At 49.3% G+C, this 17,132-nt stretch overlaps 1 protein-coding gene across 4 annotated transcripts in view; it reads right to left on the bottom strand.

Annotated features, from left to right (window-relative positions):
- Window positions 1–1,209: 1,209 nt before the first annotated feature.
- The window catches only part of PIK3C3 (phosphatidylinositol 3-kinase catalytic subunit type 3), a 161,214-nt gene continuing 145,291 nt past the window's right edge, over window positions 1,210–17,132 (bottom strand). For 3 of the 4 annotated variants that reach the window (XR_014787487.1, XR_014787488.1, XM_084832842.1), the window contains 2 exons: window positions 13,490–13,615; window positions 1,210–1,842 (listed from right to left, as the gene is read on the bottom strand). Coding sequence is in view for 2 of the 4 variants with exons in the window: in XM_084832842.1 (XP_084688968.1) it covers window positions 1,828–1,842; window positions 13,490–13,615 (141 nt within the window). In the remaining 2 variants the exon portion in view is untranslated. Of the gene's footprint in view, window positions 1,843–9,388; window positions 9,657–13,489; window positions 13,616–17,132 lie in introns of those variants that run through there. The other variant, XM_084832843.1, reaches the window with a different exon arrangement.

The following is a 17,132-nucleotide window of genomic DNA, read 5'->3' as shown; positions in this document are numbered from 1 at the left end:
AACACCTAACTAATGTGGCGGAGTGGGAAAATGTTCGGCAGCATAATGAACCCTCTTTCATTGAAAGTTTATACAAAACAAATGGGGGGGGGAGCAATCCTATGGCTGTCAGGGTTCCCTTTTTGCCCGGCTGAGAACCCAGGAGCCAAATCACCACTCAGGCCAGAGGCTGCATTTCCAAGGCTTTAATTCCATTTACTCTAAGGAGACACACAGATGCAAATTTCTAGAGACTACAAAAGAAACAGCCTTCAGGGAGTTCAAAGGGAAGCTACAGGAGTTGATCTCCGTTTGGGAAGAAAGGCAGCGAGCTCTCTGAACTTAAGGGGTGGGAGGGGAAGATCTCCCCCTCTCCCATGATCTGTTTGGGCACAGCTGTTGATGCTGAGCCAATCGGGCAGAGCGCCGAGGTTCCGCCCGTGCAACTTCCCGCTTGTGCGTCTGCATCTTGCGTCTAAAAATTCAAGGTGTTCTTCTCTCACCTCCCCCTGTCCGCTATCATTCCCAGGGATGTGTGAAGGGGGGTTGGGCTCTCCATGCAGCTGTGCCTCTGACGCCTGGGAAAGTTCCTCCCCCACATGCAGCAGCTCTTCCTCAGAATCTGAGCTATTCTGACACTCTATATATGCTCAGGGGCAACCCTGACAATGGGCACTAGTCAGCGGCTAGATGGCCATAGGGTATGTGGTTTTCCGGGAACCGACCTTCCCCCTACCCCCTGCCCTGCCTTGCAGGCAGCTTGGAATGGCCCCGCGCTCCGAAGAGGACCACAGGGAGGCCAAAACGGGGCGTTCCAGGGGACACTCTGGGGCGGGGAAGACGGAAATGCCGGTATGACACATCCTACGTGTTGTCCGGCAGCCTTCTTCCCTGCTCCACCTTCCTGCAGCTAGACAGCCGAAATCGGCCGTCTAGCTGCGAATGCAGGGCAGGATCTCTCTGTGCTTCTCCTGCCCTGCATAGGATTGTGCCCGAAATCATTTCCCCCCTCTGACCAACTATTTTGCCACATGCATACCAATGAGCATGCATGACGAAATTATAGAGATTTTTCACTTTGTGGCAATATTACCTGTGAAAGATGTTGCTGGGTAAATAGTATTCCATGCGGAATGAGACTATTAGGGAAAACAACACCCCCCACCCAACATCTCTGTCTAAGAGTGCAACATTGCAAAAGACAATTGAAGAAGCTTGAATGAAGAGAACTTAAGACTGCACCAAAAGATTTTTATTAGAGTTGGAATATTTGGTTAATGTACATACATAATTCTTTCTCTCCTTATAGCCTTTTTAAGACCATCAGTGATATATTTTCATTTTGTTTTACCATAGGTGGGCTTCTGCTGGCACATTGCAAACATCTCTCTCTAAAAGAAAAGACTGTGCAATTGCTTATTTCGGACAGGTTCTATAAATGAATCCAAAACTTCAATCCCAAGTGCATAAAGCTTCAACAACACTTTACTTTCTATAAAAGGACATTTTATAACGTCTGTTTCTACCGGCACCGTACAAGTCCAAGTTAAGTGCAGTGATAAGCTTCAGATCCTTTGTCCAAACACAGAGCAACATCAGGTGTACAGATACACTTGGAAAACTGTAAGACATTTTTCTTATCATATTTGGCTTTGGAGGATGTTCCTCTATTTTCCAAACTTTGTGGCTGAAGTTGGTAGATGGGGAAACATACCCGTGATCTACTTTTAATGGAAACCCAGATGAGGTTAACTGTCCAAAGATTCAGTACACTCCATTGGATGCCGTCTTGAGCAGGTTTAGAGAGACAGCTGTGTGTGAATTCTTGCCTTCAGAAGCAGACAGGGCTCATTTTCTCCAGTACTGGGTGAGAAAGGGGGGGGGGAGAGAGAGAGAGAGAGAATATAAGTCAAATATCAAATAATACATCTATTTTGCTTGGATTTTTAAAAGTGCTTTATTTCTTGCTTTTCCCATCCAGTGACTGTATTGGGAAAAAGACGTTAGCTTGGGCTGGTCCTGATGAACTTACCAGCTGTATGCCCTCCAGATATTTTTGACAACAACTCCCAGGATTCCTGACCGTTGGCTACGCTGGCTGGGGCTGATGGGAGTTGAAGTCCAAAACATACAGAGGTCACCAGGTTGGGGAATGCTGCACTAGGCACCACCTAAATGGTTTAAAACCTGTCATTCACAATCTTGAGGGCTAGAAACGTTCTTATTATTTCTTAAAACCTTCTCAGGTTGCTAAATTCTGTGCCTGGTATCCGTTTCTGCACTTGCTTGATACAACTGAGGGCCAAACTAGATGTGATGCGCGTCACATGGCTTGGCTGATGCTAGGGCTGTGCACTGGTTCAGCCGGAAGCCTGAGCTCCGAGTCGAACTGAGGAGCTTCGGGGCGCTTCTGAGAAGTGGAGGGGGCCCGAAGCGAAGCGGGTTGCTCCAAAGTGCTTAGGTGCACTTCGGAGTGATCCAGAAGCCCAGCCGCCACGCTGCCCAGCTCCTTATGTGGGTCCTCTGGATGCACACCGGCAGCCATCTTGTTGTTCTTGGGGCGGGGGGGAGCCATTTTCAAACTGGCGACTTCCTGTATTTCCGGAAATACAGGAAGTCGCCAGTTTGAAAATGGCTCCCCACTCCATAACAACAAGACAGCTGCCGGTGCGCATCCAAGAGGGCTTAAGGAGCTGGTAAGGCTGGGTGGTGTGTTGGGGGGGAGGAAGCTGGATTCGGATGTCTGAATCCTGCTTCGGCTTCGTAGGACAAAACAAGTCAGGGGCCCTCTGAATCAGCCCGAGCTGAATTGTGCCCACCTCGAAAGCCCTGAAGCGGCCTCCGAGTCAGAGCGGCGGGGGGGGTCCATGCATAGCCCTACCTGATACACTGTTAAAATAGCCAGCATGGAATGCCCTGAGCCTCATCACATAAGGCTCCTGCTGCCACCCCAGTTAGAATCCCTCCTGCCTTCCTTGCCACTAGCCCCTGTGCTGGCCATTTAATTTTTTTTTTTTTAAGTCAACCACACAAGGGCACATCTAGCTTGACCCTAGGAAAACATAATAAATTCATATTTGTACAGGTGCTTTCAACTGTCAATGTCACTGGACATCCATTATCTAATTGTAATCCTTACAACAACACTGTAAGGTACGTCAGTGTATTATCCCCCATATTATAGATGGTGGGGGAGGCTGACGCTGAGAGTGGCTTGCCTAAGGACACCTAGAGAGTTCATCGCACAGGTGAGATTCAAAGTGGAGACCTTCCTGACTTGCAGCTCAGTCTCTTAGCTGCTGTGCTATACCAGTTCTCTGTGAGAAGTCGTGAACTACTCACTGAGGCAGGCATGGCTCAGTTCGGTTCCTCGCTTCCATATGCCAAATTTGGATCCAACTCCTGCCTTATACTTTGCAGGTTTAGTAGCGTAAGGCCTAGGAACAACGGGGCAGGGACAGAGGGTGGGAAAAGTAAAAAAAGAATGGGACCCTTGGGGGTACCAAGTCAAATTTATACAGCTGAGTTCATATAAATCACAGGTGTCAAATCTCAGGTCCACAAGCCAAATCTAGTCCGCCCCGGGGCCTAATCCGGCCTTCAAGGGTTCCCCAGAGGGCACACCCCATTCCCCCAACCATTGACCATTTGCTGGTCTCCTGGCTTTTGCAAAGTGCTTTTCCAAGTCTAAAAGGTTGAACCGCCTGTCCCAAAGACTCTGTCACTGGCAGGAAAAATTTTACGCTAAAAGATGCTGCCATTTTTGGTACTTTGCTCGTGCACCATTTGTCCCTGCTCCCTTTTGCCTTTGGCCTCACCCACCACTGGGATGAGGCCCCCAAGGGCTTCTCTTGGGCTGAAAGAGGTTGACACCCCTCATATAAATTATCTTGAAGTAACCGTTAGAAACCTGTAAAAGGTCAATATCATTATCCCCATATTGTAGATGGGAAGATGTGGCTAAGAGCGAGAGAGAGCATCTCGGCTAAGGCCCACCAAGGAATTCCCAGCAGAGGCTTCCTGATTTGTTGCTCAAGTCTTCCAGCCATTACACTACCACGTACAAAGCACTAGGGATGTACGGAGTGTGTAACATCCGTTCTGTCTTCCACAGATTGTCAGGCGCCTTTTGGTCCATCACCCACTCATCGCTGGAATAAGATTTTTTAAAATGTTCTGAATTGCTGTGCAAATTTGCATTTGCACAAATTCTCACTTGTGAAAATGCACCAATCCCCCCACCCCATGCACAGATCTCCCCAAATGCACATTGTCATGCTGTGCTTCCCTGTTCTCTCTCCCTCTGCAGTGTTGTTGTTGTTGTTGTTGTTTTTAATATATCGCCTACCTTTCTATTACTAAATTTATGCAAAATTTGGGAAAGTTAGACCAACTGTCTGCAGGTCTGTGGAATCCGCCTAACTGGGGAAAAGCCATTCCACCGCAGAATCCATGGGCTGGATTCATAAAAACCCAAACTCATTTGATTCCACTGTGGATTTCTCTGACATACCCACAAAACACTGTGATGTAAGAGGGAGCCTGTGACGCTCACGAAACCACCCAGCCAGAGACAAATCAATGCAACTTCAGCTTCTCCCCTACTCACAACAGAGACCACAGCAATCTGTTGGCAGGGCTTTTAATTTGGATTGTGTTGCAGAACTAAAGTGTAAAACTGGATTGAATGAACAATTCAGACACATTTCTCATTTACGGCCCCACTTCACCTAATAATCTAGAGAAGCAATAGACTCAGAGGCTGTATTATATATTATGTATGGTGGTAAATCCACTTTGGCTTTGCTCATTTGGGAACGGCAAAATCAGATGTAGAAACTGCCTTTCTCTGAAAAGAACCAGCAGCAATACTAACATGAGGGCAGTGGTACAAGGAGACTAGAACTTAACATGGTTACTACTGGATTTTCAACTTTTTGCTAAGAGTGAGAGCACACAACATTCCTGAAGCCACCCAACAATTCTAGCATACACCAGCAATTTTATAGATTCGCAAATGGGTTCAAGGTGTCTTCAAGTGTGCCTTCAAGAATGATGCATCCACCACTCTATACCTTTTGGAGGGGTCCACCCTGTGCATGGATCTCCCCTTCCACTTTGTACCAAATTAGGGGCAGTGATACCATCCCAAGAAAAGGAGTAATAATACAAACTTGATGCAATCCATAATACAGTTGACAGATGCAGGGGAATCCGAGAAGCATCACCGCAGTTCAAAAAGCAGAAAAGTGATCTGAGTTCTTCTCAACAGGGAGGTTCTGGTCCGAATGCTAGAGCTGCATACACTAGCCTTCTCCAACCTGGTGCCCTCTAGATGCTTTGGACTGCAAGTCCATCATCCTCAGCAAACATGGCCATTGGGAGGGCACCAGTTTGGGGAAGACTGGCAGAAGCCAACAGCGTGAGTCCCAAGCTGTGGGATTAATGCACCACAAGAGAGACAGAAAGTGGGCTTGAGAAAATAATGTCACTGGTTTGGATCCAAATTTAGGTACATGGAACTGGGCTGGTGGAAGTGGACCTCCCTGCACATTCCTCCCCATGGAAGCCCCTCTAGCCCCCCTGAAAATGCTAAACAGAGGGCCAGGGAATTCTGATGAATGGGTCAGGGTGTAGCACAGGCGACATACGGGGAAGGGAGGCTACTCAATGAATGGGTGGAATTCCTCTCACAGAAGGTCCTTCTGCTCAGTTTTCAGGGATGCCTCTTTAGCCCTGCACCACAGCCTGCCCCATTTAGCAGGGTTCCCTGACCCTCTGTGTACCATTTTCGGGGCTGGATGGGCTGCCAAGGGGAAGAGGGCATCTGGATCCAATCCACTGAGCTGGATGCAGCCTATGCCCATTGGAATGGGGAGGTGCTATGCAGAACTGACTCTCCCCATACATGCCCCCTCTGCCTATATGTAGGCACTGGTATCATTCCAAGACAAGGAACTGAGCTCTACACTGCAACTGACATGTTCAGGAGAATCTGAGAAGCACTGCAATTCTCCAGAGAGTACAAATCTACCCCTGACCCCCAGCTGACTGGAAGGCCATATTAACTCACCACTGAGAAGGCTAAAATGTTCTTAGTGTAAGACAGCGATGGGGAACATTAGCTCCATGTGCCAAATCTGGTCCTCCAGGATTCCAAGATGGAGACATCCCTTTCTCTGGCAACACCCCCTTGCCTCAACCACCAGTTGTTGTTGTTGTTGTTCAGTCGTTCAGTCGTGTCCAACTCTTCGTGACCCCATGGACCATAGCACGCCAGGCCTTCCTGTCCTGCGCACTCTCCCGGAGTGTGCTCAGGTTCATATTCATTGCATCGGTGATGCTATCTAGCCATCTCATCCTCTGCCGTCCCCTTCTCCTTTTGCCTTCAGTCTTTCCCAGCATCAGCGTCTTTCCCAGAGAGTTTTCTCTTCGTTTGCGTGGCGACCCAGATGGCCCCAACCCCTATTCCCCAACCACCAATCGCTTGGTGGTTTCCCAGCTCTTGCACTGTGCTTTTCCTATTCTAGAAGGTCGAAATGCCTCTCCTAAGGCCGTACCATTTCGGGCCATGGGTTCTGATAACGCTCTGTGATGTGGCTGAGCTGCAGGGTTCTGCTATGGATCACATCAGATCTGGGGCAGGGGCAGGGGCAGGTTAGGTCAGGTTTCTCGGGGAACAAGAGGAAAAGTGATCAGCACCACGGAAAGCTCTGAGTGGTGCTGGAGCTAGGCACAGGTGTCTCCAAGGAAGATCAGAGCAAGACAGAGGCTTAAACTAATAGTAAGGCTGTGCAGGGACCCCCCGATCTGACTCGGGCAGATTTGGGGGGGGGGCCAACCCACCTCGGCCCTGAACCCGAAGTGGGGTTTGGATGGCGAACCACACTTCGCCCCCCCCGATGCCGCCACGCACCCCCAGCTCCTTACCTGGGCCGCCTCCTCCTCTGCTGCCACCTCTGTCACTGCGCCGCCGCCTTCTCCATTGTGCTGCCTCCGCCTCCTGAAGCCTGGACATGCGGCGACTAGTCTTCTTCCAGGGAGTCACCATTTTTAAAATGGTAACCTCCTGGAAGTTTTAAAAATTTTAAAAATGGCGACTCCCGGCAAGAAGAGTTGCTGCACGTTCAGGCCTCAGGAGATGGCAGCTTAGAAGGAGACGGATGCGGCAGCGGCGCAATGAGAAGACAGCGGCGCGACGACGGAGGTGGCAGCAGAGGAAGTGGCGGCCCAGGTAAGGAGCTGGGGGCTTGTGTGGGGCGTGGGGGGGGGCTGGGGGCCAAAGCTCCAAAGCGCACCAAGCACTTTGTGTTCCCTCTGCTTCGCCTCGGAAGGGCACAAAGTGGCCCGAAGTGGCCTGCTTCGACTCAGGGTTCGGGCCTCGGGCCGAAGCGGTGCACAGCCCTATTGAATAGGAAGTTACTGGCCTTTAGGTTGTTTAGCTCCACCTCCACCTCTACTGAGATTTTTGACCCTTAAAGGGGCCTGGTCTGTTTTAGCAGCAACATTCATTCATTCATTCATTCATTCATTCAAAAACATTTATATCCCATCCTACATCATTAGGATCTCATGGTGGCGTACAGATAAAATCAGCTTAGATAATGTAAAACAATAAATAATTTTAACAGCTAAAAACGTATCAAACCATTAAGCAAGCTACTACCAATTAAAATCTAGAACAACAGTTAAAACAGTGTGCTACTTTAGGGAATGCATTTAGCCCTCGAAGGCGTTGGTAAAAAGCCATGTTTGAACTTGGCACTGAAGTGAAGCCCCAAATCCCCAAACGTTTTGGACCCATGGGCACATTTGGGAATTTGAGAAACGGTTATGGGCACCACCACAAAATGGCTCCCAGGGAGGATGTGGCTAATCACATAATGGCTGTTGTGGAGGCCTGGCTAGTCACAAGCAAGCTAAAGAGTTGAGGGGAGGGAGGTAAATAGTGAGGCCAGAGGATGGGAAGGAGGGTGAAATAGCAAGGCAATAGGAAAAGAAAGCACAAGGGACAGGAAAAGAAAGAAAAAGACTACCCTATATTTTCCAAGGTTTTATTTAAAACAAAACAGTGGAGGGGGGCAGAGAGTGGGGAATTTTGTGGGCACCACTGGAGGTCACCGCAGGGGCCATGGCACCCACGGGCACTGCGTTGGGGACCACTGCTCTAGAGAACTGGGTCCTGGAGAGGTAGAAGTCTCATGATGCCTTGAAGTGGCTGAGTCTTCTTTCTGCTGACTCCGGAACCACGTCTGAGGACGTGGTTGCAAACTGGCAGTAAGAGCTTTAGGCAAAAACATGTTGACAGTTCTGCTATTTTGGCCACTCCCATTTGCCTTTGGCTCCACCCACCATTGGGATGAAGCTCCGGAGAGATTCTTCAAAATTGAATTCGCCCCTCAGGCTGAAAGAGGTTCCCCATCCCTGGTGTAAGAGCTGGTTTACACCCTCTTTTCTACAGAGGTGTATTAGGGCGCAATCCTATGGCCGCTAGACAGTGCCTAGATGGCGATAGGACTGGTCGTTTTCCGGGAGCCGATCTCGGAGCCCGCACTCCAAGGTCAGTGAACCGGCTCCTGGCCCCGTCCCCTGCCGCCTCTTAGGTAACATGGATCGTCCCTGGGCTCCGTGCTCATAACAGCAACACAGTGCGGGGCAAGAGGACACAGTCTCAGGGGTGGGAAGCGTGGCCATGCCAGTACGACACTTCCTATGCATTGTCCAGCCTCCCCACCCCGCACTCCGATGTCCTGGGTCCACACAGCTGAAGTCAGCCATCTAGCCGCAAATGTAGGGAGGCTGGGGAGCGGAGGAGATGATCCCCTCAGCGCTCCTCCCGCCATGCATTGGATAGGCGGTCGCCTCCGAGTTCAGAAGCGGCTGCCTTTCCACATAGGATTGCTACCCCCAAGGAATTTCACACTGCATGTTCCCTTCTCTGATACATGAGAAGTCTCTCCCTACCCCCCCACCCCCTCCAGCTTTAACAATTCAAAGCATGTTCCTTTTAACCACAGCATCTGACGTAGTGTACCATTCTTAAAACCGTTTTGTACAGTTTGCTGCCACTGGAACTTTTTCAAAAAAACTACATTATCCTGCTGACTGGTCTCCAATAGGAAACTGTCAAGGATTGGTGTACCGTTCGTAGCAAAGCACAAAAAGCCACCTGGAATAAAAGAGTAAGAGGTATCTATTGAAGCTTTCCAGTTAATTAAACTTGATATCCATCAGTAATAATATATGTTTACTTTTGCAAAAAGAGGCTCGTAAACTGTGATGAAAAAAATAGCCCCGGCTGTTGGTTACACCAGTTGAGATAAGAGGTTTTAATAATGTCAGCTGTTATAGAAAGCCCTGTATTTCATCAGCTTCATGTGTCAACTTTGCACAGGAATTAAAGCAGCAATTATTTTGGCCCCTAATTAAAAGATGGGCCAAAGAAAATTGTGTATTTGGGGGAGCATACACAGTCCCGAGAATAACACTGGGGCAAATCAACAAAAGCGTGTGGAATTTGGCATCATTGCGGGTTACCAAACCACTAGCAGAAACAGCCGAGCGATGCAAAGGATGTTTGCCACGTTGTCTCACTCCTGGGCCCAAAGGCAGGAAAGTGAGGCAGAATGTGCTGCAGATGAGGAGATGTCCACCATCCTCTTTCACATCATCACCCGCTGGGAGGAGGAAAGGAAGAGCTAAGAATTAGGGATGGTGGGGAGTACAAAAAGGAGGTGGAGTCCTCAACGAGCCCTGGGGTGTGGACGGACTCAGCCACTGGGTGCCCAGGAGCTTGGCAAGTGGCACGGAGTGCCACGGCACCCCAGCACTCCTGCCCTGGCCTCCTCCCGAGGAGGCCAGAGCAAGAGTGCTGGGGGCTGGCCACGCCGAGGACTCAGCAGTCAAGCCCTTGTTCACATAAAGCACAAGGGCTTGACGGAGTCCTTGGCATGGAGAGGAGGGGCAGCTTGGCAGGCAGAGAAAGCAGGGAGGCTCACCAAGCAGGTCTGGGCTGCATGAGCTGGGGGGGGGGGCAGCTTGTCAAGCTCCCCCCACCCCAGACAGAGATGGGTCCATCCATCCCTACTCAGAACACAATGCTGCAGTAGGAGATGGAGGCCATCTCTCCTCAGTAATTCTCCTTTCTTCAGGCTTTGCGGTCAGGATGCAACCATGGAATTCACTTCCACAAGCTGTAGTGATGGCCGCCACTTCGGATGGCTTCAAATCGAGACTGGATAATTTCATGGAGGAGATGGCTAGCGATGGCTACTATTCCTGATGGCTATACACTACCTCCAATATCAGGGCCAGTATGCCTATGTACACCAGTTGCTGGGGAACATGGGAGGGTACTGTTGCACTCATGTCCTGCTTGTGGGTTTTCTGTAGGCAGCTGGTTGGCCACTGTGTGAACAGAACGCTGGACTACATGGACCCTTGGTCTGATCCAGCAGGGCTCTTCTAATGCTCTTATGGTCTTAAAGTGTGACATGATTCCCAGTCTGAAACGGCCTCTCTCTCTCTTGCGTGTGCAAAAGAAACAAGCAGTTGAATTAAATGGTGTTGCAACAGCTTGCGTATCTGTGATGTCAGAGATCTGCTATCTGCTAACCAGTCAGGGCTCCACTGGGAGCCAAGGTGAAGTCTCCCCTCTTGCGGGACTTCTTAGCTCAGGATCTGGAGCAGAAGCAGCTCCGATAACAGTTCTCTCAAGATTGGGGGACTGCCCATTTCCTTCTTGCGAGGGCGGCTCGGGAAAGGCAGGTTAGCCCCTCTTCCAGAGAAGACCTACAGGATTGGACCCTGCCTGATGCTCCAGGGTTAGGGTGCTGTCCTGAAGGAATGCACTCCAGACGCCACAGGGAAGCATAGTTGTTGTTGTTGTTTTAAGAAAAAGCCAAAGATGCCAGAGCCCAGCACGAGAGAGCTTTTAAAAGCTACCTTCAAGTGCATTGCGATGGAACAGAACACACACTTGCTCTTTTTAATCTGCTGGCAAAACAAGGAAGGGAAAAGTTATGAACAAATGAGCCCAGTCGGGTGGGGGCGGGGGGAAGAAGCACAAAATGGATGGCTGGGATCAAAACTGTGAACTCTGATTTATTAGTCTGACCTGGAAAACACATTACCACGCTACTGGCCAACAAACTTTGAAATATGAGGACCCATCACAGAGGAAAGGAACACAGCAAAGGAACTGCTGTTGCCTCCCCTTGGGGAGGGCAAAACATTTCGGATAGTCATTTCCTTTTGCCCATTTGGGATCCAATTCACTGACTCGGTGCACCAGTGCATACTTAAAACAGAGCCGGGGGGGCGGGGGGAGAGGGAGAGAGAGAACAGGAAAGCACAGCATGCCATTGGGAGCCCTCAGATTGTTATAGCTCTATGCTCAGAGACAAAATAAGTCTAAATTGCTCTGGAGGACAAGCAGAGATCAGCAAAGAGCTGTGGCCATCATGCTCTGAATAGGGACTTTCCGGAAACATCTGGCCATGCTGGATTAGATGGACCTTTGGTCTGATCCAGCAGGGCTCTTATGATGTTCAATATTGTCTCCCAAGTTTTCCGCCAAAGACCAAGAGTTAGAAAGCCGAGTGAAGCTGCTGGAAAAGAGTTCCCTGAGAGAAAGGTAGGTGCTCGGTCCTCCCAGGAGCTCCCTGTCCTGTCCTGACCTAGAACTTGACACAGATGGGGGAGAGGCAGCCAGGTTGGGCAATGCAGCAGCAGCAGCAGCAATGGAGGCACCAGACTCAAGTCCTGGTAGCAAGCCTGAACCTGACAGCCAGGAGCCCCTGGAATCCATGACCCGTGAACCAGGACTCCTGGTTCCCCAGGAACCCGAGCTTAGCGGCCAGGGCTCTCCCCCATCAAGGTCCTCATACTCCCAACACAGGCAGTGCAGAGGGCTGGGCTGGATGGAGAAGCAATGGGGGTTCACATACAAAGAGAGTCCCTTCAAGGTTCTCCACTCAACACCTGGGGTTGGTGGTGGAACCCGTGAGATGTATATAAGGACTCAACTACATTACTTCAAAGATGTAGCTACTACGTATTCTTTTCTTTTCATTTTACTCAAACTTAAACACAGATTGGGACCCTAACACGTTAGGAAGCTTTAATCCCTTCGCCCCCACTGTGGTCCAGATCTTGATCCTACCCCGTGCCTGCAATTTGAATAGCTAAAAAAGGATCCACTTCTTTCAGTGCATCCTTTTGTGGCAAGCAAACTGCAGGCCCCAGGGGTTAAGGGCAGCAATCTGGATCAGGACATGAGCAGAGTGGGGAAGAATAGAGTCCCTCACCCTCCACACTAGGGTCCCAATCCACACTGGATCCTCTAAGCTTACGTATAAATAAAGCTGGGGGCGGGGCAGGGGAGATGAAGCTACATTTTACATGATGTTTTGACCCTCAGACTTTGTCAGAAGTATACTTGATCAACTACCAGCAACCTGTTGAGAGTCCTGAAAGCTCTGTGTCTGATCATCCCTGTTTATTCTGACCTTGCTCCCTCCTGGCATCCTGTGCCATCCTCTGCATTCGTGGTTTGGTATCTGGATCGCAGACTGGACTCTTTCAGCCAGGCTGGATCCTCCTCAACTCACCTGCTTAGGAGTCCTGACTGTACCAGCTGCCTCCCATGATCTCTGCTTCCTCAGGACACGACACTAACACACTTATATTCAGTTGACCAAGACAGATAATTGTACCCTGGCTAAGTCATAGAATCAAAGAATAGTAAGGTTGGAAGGAGCCCATAAGACCATCGAGTCCAACCCCCTGCTCAATGTAAGTCACACTCTTCTCCTGGGCAGTAAGACTCAGAAGTGGTAGAAACGGCATGCCTGGTTCCCCAAGCCCTGCACTGCAAAAGAACTGGTGGGATGTGCAGTGAGTTACAATGCAGAATCTAGCCTTAGCACAGAACTCATACGCAAAACAATCCATTATTCCAAGGTCTGCCAAACCAGGATAATTTCTTGAAGAAACCTCTTACCACCGTGACTGCAAGCAAGCTAGATTTCTGTAGCGTGTCCAAGGGGTTACAGAGACCATAGGGTTTTGGACTAGCCATCTACCACCAATGGATTCTCAACTTGTTATTATCTTTTCAGCCATCTGTATGTGGGGTGGGAGGAGAAGGAATTCTGGCAGTTTCAACAAAAAACTGAGAATCTCTGGTGACAAAGGTTTGTGAGCAGCTGGATTTTGGTTCGCAGTGGCACAAGAGGTGGTGACGGTGGGATCCCTAGATGGCTTTAAAAGGGGCTTCAGTAAGCTCAGGCAGGTTAGGACTACTGGCAGCCATAACTAAAGGGAACCTCTGGTTCCCATCAGTGTCCCTTTGCATCCCACTTGCTAGGAAGGGAAAAATGGGGAAAGGTTGCAGCTTTCATTAGCTAGCAGACATCCCAGTAGTACCTGACTGCCTACCGCTAGAAGGTGAATGATGGACAAAAAGGACTTTTGGTCTGATCCAGGGAGGTTCTTCCGACATTCTTACCTGAGCAAACTTGTGGATCTGCTCAACCATAGCTGCAAAGAGAGCGTGGACGCTTTCGTCTATCAGGCTCTGCATGTAGTGCACAGCCTCTTCATCGGAAAGATCCAGGCGGAATTTGTCTTGCACCTGGGAAGAAAAAGTAGAGGACAGGAGCATCTCTTTGTGGATACACAAGATATGCACAAGCATACCCCATCCTGAGAAACAGCAGGCGAGATGAATATACATATGTATGTGTGTGCACTCTGCAACTGCAAACTTTTTTTTTTTTTTTGCACCAAGTTTTGTACATTTCTGAGCTTGCCATGCAATCCACGGATTAAATTTCCGCGTGAAAAATGTGTACATTTTAAAGATGTGCACGAGAAAATGTACACTTTTGAAAAAAAAATGTGTACATTTTAAAGATGTGCACGAGAAAATGTACACTTTTGAAAAAAAAATGTGCACAGACAATCAAGGGGAGAAAACTACAGACATTTTGAAAATGTGCACAATTGATGTGTACGTTGGGTAAATGTTAACAAAAATGCACACACATTTTCATTTGAAAAGGGAAACCCCCCCACGATGCTCATAATCTGATATTGACACGAGTCAGAACAAGCCCCGGAGTGGAATTCAGAGAACTTCAACGAGTTCAAGTTTTGCTGATGTGCGCATCCTTACCTAGCGCACTGCTGCATCATACCTGTTAGGTGCTGCTGCTAGTGTTATTGACCGTTTTTTATTTTATAAAACCAAAGGTTGCTTACTGAGTGGATAATTTGGAAGTAAACATCTGTCCACATCTATCTCTGACAGCAGGTTTGATTAATTTTTGCAGTGTTGACAACAGATGGTTCTAAATTCTGGATTATGCTTCTTTTGTGGGGGTGGGGGACTGCAAACCAAGTATTATCTGGAACATTCCAGACACAGAAGCAGAGGTCTCCACCCTAATTTTCCGGGTTCCTGGCTGGGCGTTACGTCTTGTCAATATCCCATCTTGTCATCTCCAGGGCCACAGGCTTGCGAAGTGCCCAGCTAAATTCCCATGACTCTACTCAGGACGACAGGGGAGCTTATGTAAGTACCTGCCTGGATCATGGTCTGGCTGAGAACCAGGAAGGGTTGGGGCCTTCAGCTCCTATATAAACTCTCCGCCTGGGCTGAATCCTCACTAAAGCAACAGTTCCCTTGAGGTCTCCAGCTCCAGGCTGGGAACCAGACAAGACTACAAGAAATGGGCAGGAGTAAATGCCATTTACATGTTCTTTGGCTTCATTTCAGTCGGGGATGGGGAATAAGGGGTTAAACCAAAGGCTTTTCTTGAGGTTGATCAGGTAGAAAACACACTGGGGCTGCTTAGTATTGAGAAGAAAGTGCCTTTTGGAAAACCCTGAAGCGATTTGAGGAAGGGACGTGGAAATAGTGTAACAGATGATAACAGGAGCCCCGTCAAAGTCATCTCTGTACGGCAGGCAGGAATTAGATTAACTGGGGGATTACGTTTTTCATCCATGAACTAGTTAGCTGGAGAGATGCTCCACTCGCTGCGTTTCTTCTGTCGAGAGCCGGGTGGCTGAAACACTGCGCTGAAAAGCATCATGCTGTGCTTAAACGGTGCACAAGCTAAATGCCCAGAGTCCTAAAACTAAAGAGAGAAGGATGCGACAACTTCTAAGCCTTCCTTCTTCCGCCCTCAGGCAATGCTATGACCGCATCACAAGAGAGGGGAAAAAACAACAACTATCAATCCAGCCCCCTTTTCAAGGTTTCTGTCTCTGATGCTGAGGAAACAGCTTGGCACTTCTCGCCCAGCACAATCTCATAAAGAAGGATGGGGGAAGGTCTCCTGTGCAGCAGGGGTTGGGTTTTTCAAGGAATCACAGAGCGGCCAGGAGCGAAAGGCCACCTAATCCAGCCCTCTGTGGAGAGGCAAGTCCATTCATTCTTTGGCCCCCCGACTGGTTGACCTACACAATCCTGGCCAATCTGTCAAAAGCCTCCACGGTGTGGCTTTGCAAGGGAAAGGGCAATGGAAATGCAACAACAGACCCTGAAAGGCATTCTAGCATTGCATGTGGCTGGAAGAAAAGGAGCCGGGGGAAACAAACGAACATTCAGCCAACACAACTCCTGTAGAGCTTTTCTCTTCAAGCAGATTATCTTGAGCAGCCTTTCCCAACCTGGTGCCTTTCAGATGTTTAGGGCTCCCATCATCCTCACCACTGGTCATACTGGCTGGGGCGGATGGGAATTGTAATATGGAGGATACCAGGTTGGGGAAGGCTGATTTAGGGTAAATCCTGGCTCCTGCCTCTGTCAAGGACCAAGACGGAAAACCTCTCTCCAAACCATACCACTTCAAACTGTGCGGAAGCTCAGACGAAAGATCATACGATCATAGAATAGTAGGGTTGGAAGGGGCCTATAAGACCATCGAGTACAACCCCCTGCTCAGTGCAGGAATCCAAGTCAAAGCATCCCTGACTGTCCAGCTTCATCTTGAATGCCTCCAGTGTGGGAGAGCCCAGCACCTCCCTAGATCATTGGTTCCATTGTCATGTTGCTCTAGCAGTCAGGAAGTTTTTCCTGATGTTCAGCCAGAATCCGGCTTCCTGTAACTTGAGCCCATTATTCCGTGTCCTGCACTCTGGGATGATCGAGAAGAGATCCTGGCCTTCTTCTCTGTGACAACCTTTCAAGTACTTGAAGAGCGCTATCCTATCTCCCCTCAGTCTTCTCTTCTCAAGGCTAAACATGCCCAGTTCTTTCAGTCTCTCTTCATAGGGCTTTGTTTCCAGTCCCCTGATCATCTTCATTGCCCTCCTCTGAACCTTTTCCAGTTTGTCTGCATCCTTCTTAAAGGGTGGTGCCCAGAACTGGACACTGTACTCAAGATAAGGCACTCCTCCCTGTAATCCCCCCCCCTTTCCACATACAGCACAGGCACGTCCGGGTAAAGGGTCCTAGGCTAACCTTCAACCCCATGTGTGTATGAGTTTGCTTTATATGGGGGAGGATTCTACCATGGGAGCTCACTCCTGCAGCCTGAAGTGCTACAGCCCAGACACAGGTTAACCGTCTCAGTGAGAACTAGGCCTCAGCCTTGTGAGCTATGTAGGACGGCGTGAACTCAGGCCTCAGGAACAGCATGTCAACTGCTCTCGACTTGCGTATGCCACTCTCCCGATTTACACATACATGTCTTCACATACGTAACGTTAATGTGAGCTGGAGAAAAAGGATGAATCTAGGATGAGGAACTTCCATCCTGTGGGCCTGATGAGTCCTGCAGGGGTTCCTCATCTGACCCACCAGCTTCTTCCTCTCGTCCCGCTCCCCTCTGCCATGGAGAGAAAAGCCCTGCTTAGCACTGAGAAAGACTCCTTTTCTCCATGCTTGGCACTGATCTCCAGTCAGCGGGGGTTTGGTGAGAAAGGCTTTTCCCTCTCTGGCAGAGAAGGCGGGACCAGGAGAGGAAGCTGCTGAGTGATTCAGTCCTCTTTACTTGTGAGCCTAGTCCTGCTTACTTCTGAGCAACCGTGCAGAATCTTGCCCTCCCTACTTCTGAGTATACAAGCAGGGGCGTGGGGTTTGAGATGCTATTTGAAAGTGCTGCTGATTCAGTTCTGCTGACTTCTGAGTAGACATGCAG

Source organism: Heloderma suspectum, chromosome 2 (genome assembly GCF_057233095.1).
Source record: "Heloderma suspectum isolate Gila_16-S chromosome 2, 16-S_ref, whole genome shotgun sequence".
Lineage (NCBI taxonomy): Eukaryota > Metazoa > Chordata > Lepidosauria > Squamata > Helodermatidae > Heloderma > Heloderma suspectum.
This window is presented reverse-complemented; position numbering and strand designations above follow the sequence as displayed.